The sequence below is a fragment of the Kwoniella newhampshirensis genome, chromosome 2, assembly GCF_039105145.1.
Source record: "Kwoniella newhampshirensis strain CBS 13917 chromosome 2, whole genome shotgun sequence".
NCBI lineage: Eukaryota > Fungi > Basidiomycota > Tremellomycetes > Tremellales > Cryptococcaceae > Kwoniella > Kwoniella newhampshirensis.
Window position 1 is genome coordinate 1,137,262 of NC_089956.1, and position 16,224 is coordinate 1,153,485.

At 51.1% G+C, this 16,224-nt stretch overlaps 5 protein-coding genes across 5 annotated transcripts; 2 read left to right on the forward strand and 3 right to left on the reverse strand.

Annotated features, from left to right (window-relative positions):
- Positions 1 to 337: 337 nt before the first annotated feature.
- Positions 338 to 3,404, reverse strand: IAR55_001126 (uncharacterized protein; the record flags this gene model as incomplete). The annotated part of the gene is made up of 6 exons (XM_066944254.1): positions 338 to 518; positions 616 to 753; positions 814 to 1,779; positions 1,835 to 2,362; positions 2,421 to 2,633; positions 2,692 to 3,404. 6 exons carry the CDS (start codon positions 3,402 to 3,404, stop codon positions 338 to 340), a joined length of 2,739 nt encoding a protein of 912 aa, XP_066805455.1.
- Positions 3,405 to 4,730: 1,326 nt separating this feature from the next.
- Positions 4,731 to 6,609, forward strand: IAR55_001127 (uncharacterized protein; the record flags this gene model as incomplete). The annotated part of the gene is made up of 5 exons (XM_066944255.1): positions 4,731 to 4,784; positions 4,851 to 5,605; positions 5,664 to 5,978; positions 6,043 to 6,258; positions 6,339 to 6,609. 5 exons carry the CDS (start codon positions 4,731 to 4,733, stop codon positions 6,607 to 6,609), a joined length of 1,611 nt encoding a protein of 536 aa, XP_066805456.1.
- A 281-nt stretch (positions 6,610 to 6,890) lies between these two features.
- IAR55_001128 (uncharacterized protein) lies at positions 6,891 to 11,397 on the reverse strand (the record flags this gene model as incomplete). The annotated part of the gene is made up of 3 exons (XM_066944256.1): positions 6,891 to 8,998; positions 9,071 to 10,330; positions 10,389 to 11,397. 3 exons carry the CDS (start codon positions 11,395 to 11,397, stop codon positions 6,891 to 6,893), a joined length of 4,377 nt encoding a protein of 1,458 aa, XP_066805457.1.
- Positions 11,398 to 11,965: 568 nt separating this feature from the next.
- On the forward strand, positions 11,966 to 12,865 carry IAR55_001129 (mitochondrial import inner membrane translocase subunit TIM22; the record flags this gene model as incomplete). Its single annotated transcript, XM_066944257.1, has 3 exons — positions 11,966 to 12,155; positions 12,287 to 12,489; positions 12,701 to 12,865. 3 exons carry the CDS (start codon positions 11,966 to 11,968, stop codon positions 12,863 to 12,865), a joined length of 558 nt encoding a protein of 185 aa, XP_066805458.1.
- Positions 12,866 to 13,109: 244 nt separating this feature from the next.
- Positions 13,110 to 16,147, reverse strand: IAR55_001130 (uncharacterized protein; the record flags this gene model as incomplete). The annotated part of the gene is made up of 10 exons (XM_066944258.1): positions 13,110 to 13,409; positions 13,491 to 13,707; positions 13,810 to 14,054; positions 14,124 to 14,204; positions 14,257 to 14,336; positions 14,401 to 14,679; positions 14,740 to 14,830; positions 14,890 to 15,357; positions 15,434 to 15,672; positions 15,736 to 16,147. 10 exons carry the CDS (start codon positions 16,145 to 16,147, stop codon positions 13,110 to 13,112), a joined length of 2,412 nt encoding a protein of 803 aa, XP_066805459.1.
- Positions 16,148 to 16,224: the final 77 nt, after the last annotated feature.

A 16,224-nucleotide genomic window follows, 5' to 3' on the forward strand; every position in this document is an offset into this window, starting at 1 on the left:
ACCTTGTCTTCTCTTCTCTTTCACCAAATATCTCTTCCCGCGTGTGTCATCTCGACGATTGTGTCACACCCGTTCATTCACCATTAACAATACAACAACTCACATAGCTCCGCTCACTCCATTACTCTCACCATCTTGGCTCGCAACACGACCATACCCCGCATTCGTGTACTACCTCGTCGCAAACCATGGTACCACCCGCAAGACATATTTTATTCATATCGCATGCACCATGTTCATTCCGTATATTACATGAAAGGTCGTAATGTCCTTCTCACTCTTATTCTGCTTATCTTTCCTTCGATTGACGGCGACGTAGCATTTGCACTCTCCTCGCTCAGCTCGCCGGCCAGAAACTCGTCTTCGAGCTGTTCTCGTCCATACTGCTTCTTCCCACTTCTACGCCATACTCGCCATCAGGCACAATCCATGCTTGAATGACGACATCCCAGATCGACACGTCGTAACGTGAGAGGTTGAAGTAGGCAGTCTTGGTCTCGCCTGGGTCGAGGTTGAGCCTAGGAGAAATTGGCACAACTCAGCTACGGTCAGTTTGCCGAAATGGTTGTTGTGCCAAGTACAGTGGCTATCTAGAAAGGATAAACCGCTGCTCACCTCGCAAAGTCACGAAGCACCTTTGGTGGCTCACCAGCCTCGGGCGGATAAGCAAGATACAGTTGGGGGATCTCACAACCGTTCACGACTCCGACGTTGGTGACATCAATGGCGACTGTCCAGCGGGGCCTTTGAAGCCTGTGAAGCAGAAACGTCAGTTGCTGTCAGGCTTGTGTTGGGTGTTGGGAGATGACTTACGAGTCGGTCAAGAACTGTCCTGCTTCGGCTCTGATAGAAGCATCATCACCGTCAGTGCTGTGGTTCCAATCACCATTGTGTCTAGCTGCAATGTCCACGTCCAACCCTCTCTTCCTCTCCCCCTCTTCCTTGTCGATCTCCCAGACGTTGACGTCTCCGAACTCGAATTGAGTGTAGCTCAAGCCATACCCAAATTCGTATCGAGGGGTGATGTTCCTGCTCAGGAAGCTTCTATAATCGATGTTCAGCTTCTCCGTGTACTCCACTTGGGGATGTTCTGGGAAGGCACTGTTGACATAAACGATATCGGCTGAATAGTCCGATCTCTGCTTGGCGATGGTGTATGGTAATCGACCTGATGGGTTGTACGATCCGTAGAGAACGTCGACAAGAGCATTTCCAGATTCCTGTCCTGGAACACCCGCCCACAGTACGGCTGTGATGTTGGGATGGTCAATCCATTCTTCCATTATGATCGGTCCGGTTGAGTGAACGATAACGATCGTGTTGTTGTTGACCGCTGCAACCGCTTCGACAAGCTCGTCGCCGTTGTGCCAAGCAGTAAGATTGTTGCGATCTCCCTCGTTGCCATCTACGGTTATGTATCCTTCTCCCGAATCAGAGTTGATGCCAACCAACGCCACTTCGGCGCCTGTCGCGGTAGTTGCAGCACCGTCCGTATCGAAGTCTTGCAGCCACCAAGTAAGGGTTGACCTGTCATGGCGAGCTTGCAGGGAGATCGCTTCAAGGGGATCGACCAGGTATGGGAAGTCCACCGTACCACTTCCCCATCCCGTGGCGAGAGTGCCATCGTCACCGCCTCTGTCTGGGAACCCGTTTGGTCCTACAGTGGACGGGCCCAGGTCGGACCCAATTAAAGCCAAGTTCCTAGGCTTGTTGAGAGGGAGAGCATTGTTGACATTCTTGAGCAGCACAGCGGATGAGGCTCCGATGTGTTGGATCAACCTATTCCGTACCGTCAGCAAGCACAAGATCATGCCTGCCAACGCTAGGAACTTACTTGTAGTGGTCGTCTCGTACGTCAACGTGCGTATCGTTAGAGCCTCCTCTCCTGAATGAATCGTAATTGACTTCGGGATACCCGCTGTCTTGACCTGTCAAGAACCATGCCGCCACTATCCTCTCCGCCATATCGTCCAGCCTCGCCTCACTGACACTACCGTTGTTGACGGCCATGGTCAGATTTGCACCCCAATAGCTTATAAGGTCTCCAAAATTTATATCTCCTGGCATGGTCATGTCCAATCCGCTGTTGGCGGAGAGTACGCCCGAGTGCTGTGCACCCCAATCTGACATGACATAACCTCTGAAACCGAAGTCCGTCTTCAGGATACCATTGAGAGTCTCTGAGTTCTGACACGCCCAGGAGCCGTTAATCAGGTTATATGAGCACATGACGGAGGCGACATCCGCCTGAACCGCTCGGAGGAAAGGATGGGTGTAAATTTCTCGCATGGTACGATCGTCAATGTCCGACGAGGAGGTAGTTCGATTGCGTTCTTGCTCATTGCCAACGTAGTGCTTGACGCTGCATATGGCGTACTCTGTGAGACGACTTTCCATTCGTTCATGTTGGTCACACTCACCAAGCCTGCACGCCGGCATCTTGCAATCCTCGAATCGTCAATTCTGTGCCCCATCCACTGAGATATGGGTCTGCGCCAAATCCTTCGAAGTTCCTGCCGCCAGCAGCCACTCTTCCCATATTTGTCATGGGACCCAGGGCGACATTGACACCTTTACCTCTGAACTCCTGGCCCATTGCATATCCTCGAGCATACATCAGATCTTTGTCGAATCTACTCGAAGCAGAACTCAGCAGGTGAGACACCTCCTGATATCTGAGTAGGTACTCACGTGGAAGCAACATTGATAGCTGCCGGGAAGAAGGAGACATAATCGGTGAGTCTCACACCGAGAGGTGAATCTTGAAGACAGAGACCAGGAAAGCTTTTGGACGGTACCGGTCCGATATTACCAACACAACGTCCGTTCATCCATCCGACACCAGTAGCGAGCACCACCTTCTCTTCGACCGTCCAGTCGGACAGATAAGCAGCAGCCCGTCTGTGTGCTTCGTTCCATCTCGGAGAAGCAGCGGCGTAGGACACGTTGAGAGGTGCAGAGGCTTGAGGAGAAGTATATGTGTACTTGAGAGGAGGTGCGGTGATGTTCACATAGGTGGTGTTCGACGGTATGGTCGAGTTGGTAGAGGTACTATTGGAAGGTATAGTCGAGTTGGTCGAAGGAACGGTGGTATTGGTAGCAGGAACGGTGGTATTGGTAGCAGGAACGCCGGTACTGGTCGTAGTGGAGTTGGCGAAGCTCGAACTTGAATTGGACGGTGACACTGCGCTGGAAGTCAAAGTCGCATTGGCCGGATATGTAGCGTTCGAAGACACACTGGTATTGGACGGAAGGTCCGAGCTGTATGTCGATGTCCAAGTGGCATTGGCAAAACCCGTGGAATTGGTATCATTCACTGCCGCAATCTGCCCAAATGGACTAGCCACCGTGACCGTGGGCATACTCGCACCGAGAGCCAGCAAAATGGCAGGAAGGAAAACCATGGCGATGACCTCGAATGGGACAGGTAGGACTCAGGGATGGGCGCTAGACGGTAAGATTTGAGTCTGGGTATGGTGAAGTGGCAACCGAGAGGTTTAGCGATACAGTGAATGCCAAGATCGTGAAATCATGCGGTGGAATCAGCCCGACATCAGCCCACTTCCCTTTCGCACCCAGAGCATGAAAGTGTGTCCGAGATACTCACCTTGACTGGATGCATGTGTTTCCCTCCCGGATGAGCTCTGCCTGTCTATATCCTCGGGTGAGTGAGAATGAAGGGGAAGAAAGACGAGTGTCCTCGTCAAAGGTCTCCCGAAAGAGTACTGAGTGAAAAGAGACGAAGAATCGACTGTGGACAGAATTTCAGAGCTTTTCGAAGAAGAGGGATGGATATAAGAACACTTGATAAGGACTGGTGTCGTTGACCGAGCATGCGGTGATGTATCAGCAGTAACGCAAGGCGAGGCACTGATGATAGAGTTGTGGGAGTTCAAAAAGACGCTAACATCTTTCTCCGTCAGGTGACTGACCGACACCGTCGATCCGGAAATCGAGGGATGTTGAGGAACACACACGACGTGAGAGGATCCAGCAAAGGCCGAAGGCGAGGGAGAACGAGGTACCGGAGAAGGTCTAGTGTGTGAACTGAACGTTGAGATTGCCCGTCAAGAAGGACCTTGTGGTTGTGAAGCTGATCGGCGAGGAAGAGAGAGGGAATGTCATGATCTTCGGAGGCAGAACGGTGGAGGGTCTTATGACATGACTATCATAGTCGTGGACGAATGCTGAAAGAACAGGGAGTATGACACTCGTCCGTAACGATTTATCCGATGATGAGCGTTTGTCCTCGTGGGATCATTCCTCGTGTCGGCTACCGAGGCCGCGGGTACATCCACCTTGTTGATGACGGGAGAGGGGATTGCTGTTTGACCCACACATGCTGGACGATTAGTTGTCAGCTGATCAGCTGATCCATGGTCGGCGGGCGATACATAAGTAAGTTTAACGATCGAGGGGAGTTTTGGACTCAGTTACGCACCACCACCACCACCACCACCACCATCATCACCATGACCACCCCCACCGCTCGGTGTATCCGCCTTTCCAGGCACTGTAACTGATCTCAGGGGAAAGCGGGGAATTTTGGTTGATCCGACCACGGGGTCCCCAGGAGTTGTGGGGCACCGCCATGTGTTGTTATTTGCTCCCCCCATATCTGACGGCGCAGATAGGGGATCATGCATGTTGATTATTAATGAACAGTATATTGTAGCTGAAATGCTCAACAAGCTCGTTCCCTCGTCAGTGATCCAGTGCCATTCAAAACAATGTCCAATTCAGAGAACAGAACCGACTCATACATCTGTCAAAGATGTCATCAGGTCAGTATGATCTCCCTCTTGACCGTGACTGCCTTCGCTGAACAATGGCAACGTGGACATCCGCAGCCTCTCATACTCGACCCATCCATAGTCTCTCTCACTCCTGCCCAATATTCATCTATCGCCTCAGCTCTTCCCAAGCCATCACCGCCATCTGACATCTCCCCATCGGAGAGACTCAAAGCTTTACCTCCCTCGTCCAGACCTGCCGCTCGAGTATGGGCAGAGGCGAATAATCTCCCTTTTTCCACACCGGGTGCTGGACCCAGTACCTCTCGAAGTGTCGCCGAAAGTTTCATCCTCTTATCAGACTCTGCTCTGATCCCAGCTCCACCGAAACCAGACCGATCGTCAATGGTTTCGATACCGTCGAGTAGTCCTATCCCTCCCCACACACAACATCTTGCTGCTCAACTCCATTCGATCCTCTCGGCCAAGACGGATATCTCTCATCCGTTATGTACGGAGTGTACGACGTTGCTCACCACCGAGTTTCAGAAGAAAGCGGAGGAATTGGGAAGGGAGAGAGATGCGTATTTAGCATTCGAACAGGGGATACAGCGGAATAGAGAGAAGATCAGAAGTGGGCGATCGTCGTCGATCAAGGTCGAAGGAGATTCGGACGAAGGGTTGGGCGAGGACGATATCGAAGGTACAGATGCGGAGTGGGAAGAGTTGATCAAGAAGAAGAAGGAACTGGAAGAGGAAGAAGAGAGGTTGGTATCTGTGCTGGAGGAGAAGGAGAAGGAGCTGGATCAGGTCAAGACGGAGGCAGAGAGGGTGAGAGCAGATGAGGAAGAGGTGGAACGGGAAGAGAATGAGTGGGTCTTGTATCTGACCCTGAGAGGTCATGCGAACATTCTAACGTTAAGTTGGCAGGTACCTTCTGAGTCACTCTTTCCTCTCGACACACCTTGAACACCTGAAGTCATCCCTGTCTACCGCCCAAACACACCTGCTCCTCTCTCGCTCACTCTTGACCCATCTGGAATCGACCAACGTATACAACGACGCCTTCCAAATAGGTAATGTCCCTCTCACGCCCAATTCCGGCGGCATCTCAGTGGGTACGATCAACGGATTGAGATTGGGCGGGAGACCGGTGGTCGATTGGGAGGAGATCAACGCGGCTTGGGGTCTTGTGGCGTTGTGTCTGGATAGGATAGCGGATAAAGTGGGGTGTGTTTTCGAGACGTGAGTGGGGTTCATCAGGAAACAAGGAAGGGTAAAGCTGACTGATTGTCCTTTCATAATACAGATACAAGATAGTCTCGCTGGGTTCCTTCTCTAGAATAGAAGAATTACCGCCTTCCAAAGGTTCTTACGAGCTCTACGCTTCGTCAGATCTATCGCCGGCGAGATTATTGCAGAATAGACGGTTCAATCATGCCATGGTGGCGTTGCTGGATTGTCTGAGACAACTGATAGAGTTTGGGAAGAGAGAAGGGAAAGGATGGGCAAAAGGGAATATCGAGTGAGTGACATAGCTTGGATTGGACGATGTTCAAGGTCAAAGGGGAGACATTTTGACTGATGTTTTCTGCTTTTTGTAAGGATCCATAAAGATAGAATATCAAATCACTCTATCCGGCTCCCCGGAATATCGTCAATGCCACTCACCTTACCCAGTATGTCAATCATGGGTCTAGGAGGAACCTCATCCACCACCACCACCACCACCACACCATCATCAAACACTTCTGCATCTGCATCAGGAGGAGGGGACAGTACGGCTGAAGAGGGATGGACCTGGGCTTGCAAGTCGATCTTGCAGGTTCTGAAGAGGGTCTTGTTGGTGGAGAGCGAGGCGAACAGAGGGAGGTGAAGGCCGAGTCGGTCCAGGTGTCATTGATCATTTATGATCTTGAGGATTCAATGGCGTCGTTGGCGATGATACTACAAGGACCCTTTTGCTGTTGTATGCGATGCAACTACAGTCGAAAGTAGTAGACTGGATGCATGGCTTGATCGCTCAGTCAAGTGATTTCTGAATGGCGATTCAACGGAGTGATGCAAGGATGCAAGATGGTCTGAACCGGACCCGCACACAGTGTAGATAGCAATCTAGGCCATGAACCTGGAGATGAACAAGAAGGAATAGTACGACTAAGTCTGATAATCCCTCGCAAGTTCCAGCTCTCCAATCCTCTCTTTCCACTCCTGCAATTTCTTCTCACATTGCCGCATATATTCCAATAAAGTCGGCAAATTCTCCGGTGTGAGAGCGACCACTAAATCGTCACTGGGTCCATCTCGACTCATCGTTGGCAAATGGTCGTGCTTGTCGTCCATATTCGTTGGCGACGACGCGTTCGGCGAAGTTGCAAAGGCGATGCCATCAGGTAAACTCTGATCTGATGATGGGACTGCAATTGGTGCAGAGCTTGACGCGTAGCTTCCACCCTCAGGCCACTGAGATAATTCTCCCGCTACCACTTCTCGTTCACGTTCTGGCCATCCCAAACCTAATCCCAGACCTAACACTCTGCTCTTCCTAGTAGGACGAAGTGTCATATCTCCTCCATTCTCAGCGGTGAGTGTCCTGCTCGATTCAGACTTGACAATACTCTTCATCCCCAATTCTTTCGATTCAGAAAGATTCGACTGCGATATGAGGTTCGATGTAGAGGTCGCAGCGGACAATGTCGCACTGGATACCGATTTAGGCATAGGATCGCTGACGCTTACTCTGCTCATACTCGGACTTCCAGAGATAGGTTTGCCTGAACGGAACCTTGATTCCGAGAACGGTAAGCGCGGAGTCGACGCTTTCTTCAACAGACTTGGACTACCTCCTCCGCCGTGACTGCTACCGCCACTGCCACTGCCACCGCTGATGAGCTCTGACCAGTTTCCAGAGGAAGTCCGGAAGATGTTTCGGAGACTCGGTCGTTTCGGGGCATCCGGACTAAGGGCGTTGAGTTGAGGAGACGTATTCTCCATCCGAGGAGACTGATGCCGACTTGTACTTCTGCTGGGAGTGCCTGATACCGTAGGCGACGCGGTTGACTGAATAGACTGCGTTTGGACCGATATCTGAGACTGATCTGACGGAACACGTGAAGTCGCTCCTGAGCCGGGTAGTCTGGCGGCAGGTAACGGTCCAAGAGCCGAGAAGGAATTTCGACAGGTGGAAGTGGGATAGAACATTGCATCCGGATAGCCTTGATCCATTCTCGAAGCAAAAAATACGCCACTTTCGATTGGAGAGGCAGGTGGTGAGGTAGACATTTTGTTCGTTTTTGATCTTAACTTTCTCATAGGTGATGATCCGCCATCGGGTCCGCTGGTACTGAGTCGATCTCTTGATTTGAGCGACCTCAAGAATTCTTTGAGGCCCGCTAGACCTGCTCTACTCGTCCGACGTTCTTTCATGGTCTTTGATGCAATTGTCGTTGGCGTCGCAACTGGAAGAGGTTCGGGCCTCGGCTGAGCTCGACGACTGGCTGTGACTGGCCTTGGCAATGATTCTGACGGAACAATATGGACCGAGTCCCCTGGGCCAGGGAAAGATATCGAAGACTCTTCGTTCGGGGTGTCCGATCTTCCCACGGACACTGATCGAGAGGAACTCCGCGTCATAGTAAGGCTTGAGCTGATCACCGTTTCAGGCGAAGATTGCAGTAGGCTACTCGCTGTCATACTGGCTGACAGCGTGCTAGACGCACGTCCGCCCAAGCTCGGTCGGCGCGAGCTTCTATAACTACCACTTGCCCTTCCGCCAACAGGCGTGCGCAGCATCGTTCGAAGTACTTCCAGTTGTCTTTTCGACAGATCCTGTCGTCCCGTTGACGCCCGCCACTGATCAGGAGGGGAAGCTTTGGGAGGAGCCGAGGTGGTCGTTATGCCTAGACTTGTTTCGTCGGGATCAGGAAGACTCGATTTTCGATTTCCCTCTTGCAATCGTGCGCGCGAAAGACTGACATCTATGCCTGGGTCTTCGGGTGCCGACGAGGCCTTGCGCATGGCCTCACTGGCTACTTTTGCCTCGTCGCTTGCCATGGTGACTCGCCTTGATCGGGGCGGGTCCGACAAAGATACTTGAGTAGAAGGATCTTGACCTGTCGAGCTCACTTCAATGAGAACCGTGGCCATCTCCCACCACTGTGAGAACTCCCACTCTAAAGACTGGAAATGGGCTATTTCGGAGGGAGACCCACTAGCGTAAGCTTTCTGACGAAGCTCATCATGCGTTGACAGTAGGTTTTTCAGGGCTGGTGTCCGATACGTCCTGATCAGCATACGTTCGGCGAGCTGACAGTGATAACAACGAGGATCGCACTCACAATCCACTCCACCAGCGAACATCTTGACTGCCCCAATTTTTTCCTTCAGACTTTTCTGCTTCTCCATTACTTCTCGCGGTATGACAAAATCGTTCCAACTCTGTCTCCTTCTATGCTTATCCTTCTTCTTCGCGTCCATCATGCTTGACACCTCGCCTTCGGAAGGTCCAATAGGTGCCGCAGCGAAGGTTGCCAGATCATCATGAGTTGGACCGGATTTGAAAGCTGAATTGGGAGCGGAGACTGAACCTGCTCGGATAGCGGATCGCATCGACTCTTCCACTTTCGACGAAATAATCATGGTGTCTGCCCCTTTTGGAAGCTTTGATGGGGAGCCGGCAACAGTTTCTAATGCGCTTGTCGCAGCACGATCTTTTGAGTTATTTAGACCAGGAGAAGTTCCCGTACCAAACTTCCACCCCCCCGAAAGTCTCCGGCCATGCTTCTTTGACAGCGACCCTATTCTTTTCAAAGTGCTGGATGTCGTGGATACAAACGTTGACAATTGAGGCGAGGTCAACGCAACCCGTTCGTTTGGTAATCCGACAATGTTATCTGACTGATCTGACCGAGGTTTGAGCTCAATAAAACCCCTCCAGCCTTCACCATCCCATCCCTTTCCACTCGTCATTTTCGGTGCAGGCAAAGTAGAAACCGGTCGGACTTTCTTCCGCTTCTTTGGTGTTTCGCCATCCGCTTCAGTCTCAGTATCACTTTGATCCGGTCTGAGAGGACCTGGGAAGGACGCGGAGTGAGGTAAAGGCGGTATTGAATTCGCTATTGGAAGAACAGTATCCTGATACTTGGACATGCTTGAGTGGTAAGGAGAGCCAGGAGATGGCGATGGCAGATGAAATCCACGGGAGAACGACGACGATGACGACGGTAATTCAGGTGTGATATCTCCTCTCCTGGAGGGAGTCAAGATTGGCATAGCGGGCGGTGAATGGTATGCGTTGATACTGGTGGTGCTGACTCGCTCAATCCCAGATGGGTAAGGATATGATGATGGAGGCGCATCTCTTGATTTGTCAGAACGCCGAGATAAACTGCTAGACGATCGTCGGAGCAGTTCTGAAAACGCATATGTCGGTCCAGATCGGGTGGATGATGAAGCTGAGACCGCAGAAGTAGAGCTGGGGGTCCGTAAGTTGGGAGGCATAGACGGTATTGGTGGTTTTGGTGATGAGGGTTCTACACGACCTTTACCTCCTACAGAAGAGCTTCTTCGTCGACGATGTTGTGACGAATGTACCGCAGCTACACCTCTGCCTGTTAGCTGTACCTCTTCATCCTAAAGAAGGATTTGCCAGCTCACCATCTCGACTAGTCGTCGGAATTCCAGATAGTCTCTTCCAGAAACCTGGTCTTTTTTGCTTCTCCTCGTCCACTTCCTTGTCCTGCATGTCCTCTCTGGATGGCGAGAAAGGTATATTGTAGACCCGGACGTCCTGTCTACCCCCTGACCTCGCCTTGGATATTGAACGACTTCTCGATCTTCCCAGACCGTGACTTGGTCCAGGCAGCGGAGGAGGAGGCATCTGTTCGCCAGAAGTACTTCTCGGTAAAGGAGGCACAGGGGGTGGGTGCGGTAGATTGGGTGAGCTCCGGTTGGCAGATGGTATGAACGACATGGAAGCGCTTAAGTCATGATAGGTGGCCGATGTTGACCTGGTAGGCACGGGAATGAACGATGTCGACGGATGTCGTTTGACTAGTTTGTTTCTGGTTACAGTCCCAGTGGAAGTTGAACCGGACCTCGATCGTGGTAGAACCGGTTGTTGTCCGATCGGACTTGTAAGCATTGAGGAGGAATGTGAGCGTGAGGTCATAATTGTTTGAGCGTCTGTTGAAGAGGGGGAGACATGAGATGTTGGGAAAGTCGACGGGGACGGTAATGGCTTGGAGCGAGATGGTGAAAGCCGAGGAGGTGGTTGTGGATGAGAATTCACGGAAATCTTGAGCGGTGCGAGAAGGTTGGCCTGTTGATGAGAGGCCATCTGTCGAGATGGTCCTGCGAGGATGACTGGTGTCAACTCTGGGACAGCTGAAGATCGAGGAGGAGAATCATCCCAATCCTCCTCCTCCTCTTCGTCTTGGTTCCAATCCTCCACCTGGATAGCCTTTCCACCACTAGGCTTGACGCCGACTTCGACATTTTCCTTCGATGCGGACGTGGTGAAAGAGGTGTTGTTGACTTTCTTATTGTTCGAAGCGCTAGTCGGAAGTGCGAACTCGAAATCGTCATCCCAGTTCTCGGCTTGCGGCTTTATGGGTCGACGCCTGGCTGGCGAAGGCGTAACAGTATTGCTCATGTCGTCCAGCATTGAGCAGGATTGGCAGTGAGAACAGTCGTTATTCTGTACATATGTAGGATGATGAAGCTGGAGATATCCAAAGATTGTGGACTTGAGGAAGTCGATCGAACGGAACACGCTCGGGGAGATGCCCGGATCGCAGAGGTGCAAAGAAAAGGCTGGCGAGGGAATGGTAGTCAACGAAGAGTGATCAGCTCCAACGGAGTGAATCACTTGTGGCACGCAGCAGAGCGGCTTCGAGAGGGATTTATCTGGTCGTCACAGCGAGTCTTGCTGTCGGTGTGATGTCTTCACCACATGTTGGGTGTGTTGTCAAGCTGAAGATACATGATCGTCTCAGTTGCTCGTCAACAAAGAAATCAATCTGGTTATGAGATTGCGACGCGAACCAAGATTACGGAGATCGAGCTGAATCTCCGTCACTTTCTATCTCTGCCGAACGTCTGTCAAAAAAAGTCTCTACTCACTATTCTCCTTGTCGCCATCGACATGCCGAGCACTGTCTTCATCCATCTGATCTCTCCATCTTGCAACATCCCTTCAAGAGCTTCGTCTTAGCATCTCGCATACAGGCACGATGTCATTGATACCTCTGCCTTCGGCCACGCCACTTCTCCCACCTGTCTATCTACCAGGTCAAGAGCCTTTACCGCCCGGAACGACCGATTGGGAGAAAGCAGAGATGCAGACTGCTCTGAGGTACCAGAGATACATGACCATGGCAGCGGAATCATGTCCTTTCAAAGTCGGATTAGCAGGTGTAGGAGGTGGGTCCGACTCTTCTCTCGCTTTCTCCCATATATCGTTACGTTTCGTTCCGTTCTGTTCCGTTGATCGATTAAGATCGTTCGTACTGATATGACATGTCGTTGATTGTCCTATCTTTGGACGCGTGCAGGTTTCGCTCTCGGTGGTTTCTTCTCACTCATGTCAGCAACCTTTGCCTACGAAGATCCGTTATCCAGAGCATCTACGCAGATGTCCACGAGGGCTCAGACAATGTTCGTATTCAAAGAGATGGGGAGAGGAATGTGGTCGAGCGGTAAAGGGTTTGCGAAGGTCGGAGCGATCTATTCTGGTGTCGAATGTTGTATTGAAGGGGTGAGTGCAGCGAGAGGTTGTTCCGCCTGTTTGTCAGGCAGACCAAAGTCAAGGGAGATGGATTATCTTGGAAACGTGGATCTAGGCAGAGAGGAAGAAATTGCTTTTGATCCGGATCACTGGGTATCAGGCCAGAACGGACGGAAAAGATCCAATGGGACATTACATTCACGACGTAGATCGGGCACTGACCCCTATTTACTCACACTAGTACCGAGCTAAGAACGATATCTATAACGGTGTAGCGGGTGGTTTCTTCACGGGTGCGATCCTGGCTCGCAACGCAGGACCAGTAGCGATGCTCGGAGGTGGGGCTGCGTTCGCCGTGTTTTCAGGAGCTATCGACATGTATATGAGGAGTGCACCTTCAGAGTGAGTAATGCAGTTCTAAGAGGACAGCATCAGAGCGTATGATCGGACGACTGACATCTATCTGTACGCCAATAGGGAGATCTGATTCGCTCCACCAACTCCTTCACTCCGAGATAGTTTACCGTAGTAGGGGAATCGGCATATCGTATAGAAGCTCGACTCTATTTGTTGTATAATATTTTGTCCCAGACAGACCAATGCATCTGACACATCACGACTGACCAAGGCAAAAGCCGATCATTCCCCTCCTACACCTTTTTCTTCTTTTTCTTCTCCACTCCTTCAAACAATTGATCAATCTCGTCCTTGTCCTTTCTCTTCTTCCCCTCGCCTTCTCCCTCAACAGCAGCAGCAAAGTGCTGAACGGATGCTGGCGCCGCATTTTCCTTCTGATGTGCAAAATGATGTTTTACACCGAATATCCTCTCTCTCCATTCTTCTGGTCTTCTGTCCAGTAAACCGACCTCGGCTCGACGGATGAAGTATTTGCCATATTGCGATCCTCCAAGTTCGGTCAAGTGTGGGATGAGGGATCGAGCGATTTTTTCCTGCATGGGGCCCATATTAGTTTGACGATCCCTGGTTCACGTGAATGATGAACGTGAGTGCGACTGAGATACCCTACTCACCTTCATGAATCCATCCGCTTTTTCCCAAATGGTGTCAACAACCCTGCTACCCATTCTGTCTTCCACTAAATCTCTGTATTTGCCCATGAATGTCATCATTACCTTTCGGCGGTATTTGGGAGGTACAGAAGGGTTCGTGAAAATACTGTCGAGAAAGTGGGACGCGACCGGGTTTTTGGCGTATTCGAGATATGTATCGACGGGCTGAGCCGTAAGGCTGAGTGGATAGAGCATTTGTCAGCAAGCTGGTCTACGCGGAGAAGAGAAAGATTTGAATGCGACACGTATCGTAGCGAGACGTCTGTATGGAGATACCCACCTGTCAAGCACCGTCGAGGTCACAGCGGTCATCCCCATCATACCCTGTAAGATCAAACAACCTTGCATGTTTGGTACCAGCTCTCCATCGTTCTTGGGCTTAGCCGATCGTCGGTTTTGCCACGCAGCGAGTCTGACTGCGGCAGCTGCGGCGTCTTCGGCAGCCTTATCGACAGCCTCGGGAGGGACATCGTTGGTGTCTTCTTTCTCTTCTTCAGGTGCGCCGGTGAGGATGGCTTGGTACATCTACCATATTCAGAGTTCAGTGGAGGCCAATCATGACAGGTGGTTTCAGCGAAACAGCGAAGAACTCACGGGGTATGTTTTCAGGTACATCAAGCATGGGACCAAGGCTGATTTCTGAGCGACTGGAAGCTCAAGACACGAGTAAAGGAGCTATAAACAAGTCAGCCTTTGCATTCATAACGAGAACAACTTGACGGCTCACCTCTAGTACGGTCTTCTGGCTTTCGACGAGTTTTACCGATCTATCTACCAGAGCCTGGATGACACTTGTTCTTCCAGCCTCTACCGAACGAAGGTCGTTTCAGTCGCCCGGTCTCAATGTATAGGAATGGTATGATTGACTTACTGATCAAGCCCCTCCCACCGCTAACAGTCTTGATCTCACTGACCAACCCCTCGATCTGCTCCTTGTCCAGCCGAGTCACACCCTTCGCAACCACGAAGTTAGCGTATGGGTGACCGGCCAGTTTGCCGAGTTTCTTTTCAAAATACGTTGACCATATAGTGGAGATGATATGGGGAGGAGATAGTAGGAGCAGTGCCTCGAACAACCGAGTTCCAGTCTGCGAGGCAAGGAGGGAGAGAAGGTATGGTTGGGTCTCGAGGGGTGTTGAGGGGGATTTCTCTATTGTCAGATGCGTCAGATCGTATCGATGCAGGTCATCAATGCCGGAATGAAACTCACTCAGCTGTGAGATCATACCCTCGGTCAATATGTCGAACAATGAGCCCTCATTCTCTGCTTCACCTTCTTCCACTTCAAACTCCAGTAGTAACTGATGTTTCAAGAGTCAGCTCCGAGAATTCATGGACTTCAGAACGCGTGATAGCTTACCTGGACGGTAGCGCTGCCTACAGCATCTACACCCATAGCTTTCCATTCTCCTTCTGCCAATTTCTCCATCAACTCTTTGCGGATCTTGCTTCTAAGTCCAGCTAGTTGTTCCGGTACCTCTCTCCTTATCACCTTCCCTTTCCCTTTCCCCTTTGATTCATTTTCATCCCCTTCGCCAAAGATGCTCTTCCATTTTACTCCCTGATTGTTCCTGTACTTCCCGGATCTCTTCGATCTGATCAAATTACCTCGCTCGGTCGATTCACCGCCGAGCGTGGGGAGAGATCGATGAGGAGTAAGGAGTAAGAGGAGTAGTCGGATAGGGGGCGATGAGTGCGGTGACGACAAGAGTTGAGGAAGGGAAGGAAGCACGGTGTCGATGATCGTGATGAATAGCTCTGTCATTGTCGGGAGTTTGCCAACCGATTCGTTTTGCTTAGCTTGTTGGGTTGGCCAGATGTCTCTTGCCTGAACGATGCGTCGGTTCATCAGCTGAAGTCGTCCAATGCCATCGCTATTCTTGCCGAATGAAAGAGCAACTTACCTCTCGGTCCAGTGTATCCGCAGCGAGAGTCATCCAGCTTTGGACGACATGACTTCCGAACCTGTGTCTAATCACTTCTTTCCATTTATCACCAAACGAATCGCCGATGACTCTTCTTCCCCAATCATTGAGAGATGGCAACAGTCGTTCAAGAATGATCGATGTTTCAGGGTCAGTCGCTGTGGGTAGCTCATGTGTTCGCAGTTCGGAAAGGACTGAAGAAAGGAACAGTTGTCGGTCTAAAGGAACATGTGAACATTAGCACTTGTCCGTAGCACATACCGGACGTAAGAGCGACTGACCTTCTCTCTCTTCACCGGCTGATGAAACGCCTTCCCAATCTTTGACTTGCTCTTCTACACTTCTAAAGTACGCCTTGACGTCCGGATCTAGTACTCCAAACGGGAAATCCGACTCTGTCCTAGGTCCTCTTGTCCAGTCCGCTTGACCCTCTTCGAGGCCCTCTTCGTGATCTTCTCCTGATGCAGGCCCAGCTTCTGAGACAGGTACAGGACGTCCAGCTAATAGAGCTGCACGAGCTGGGTGGATTCCCGTTGGCGCAACTACTGATGGTCCGGCTCTGTTGACCTCGATCGTATGTGCTTCCGCTTCGACGAAGCTCTCTTGCTTAGCGTTGGTAGAAGAATGGGCCTCGTCAATCGGGTCGGCTTTAGGCTTTCTCCTACCTCGCTTTCGAATCTGTTCCTTCGGCATGGCGTATGCGACTATTTGGGTTCTGTTTGTGTGATGTAGCGAAAGACCATAGGGGGCGCTCGAAAACAAATGTATAG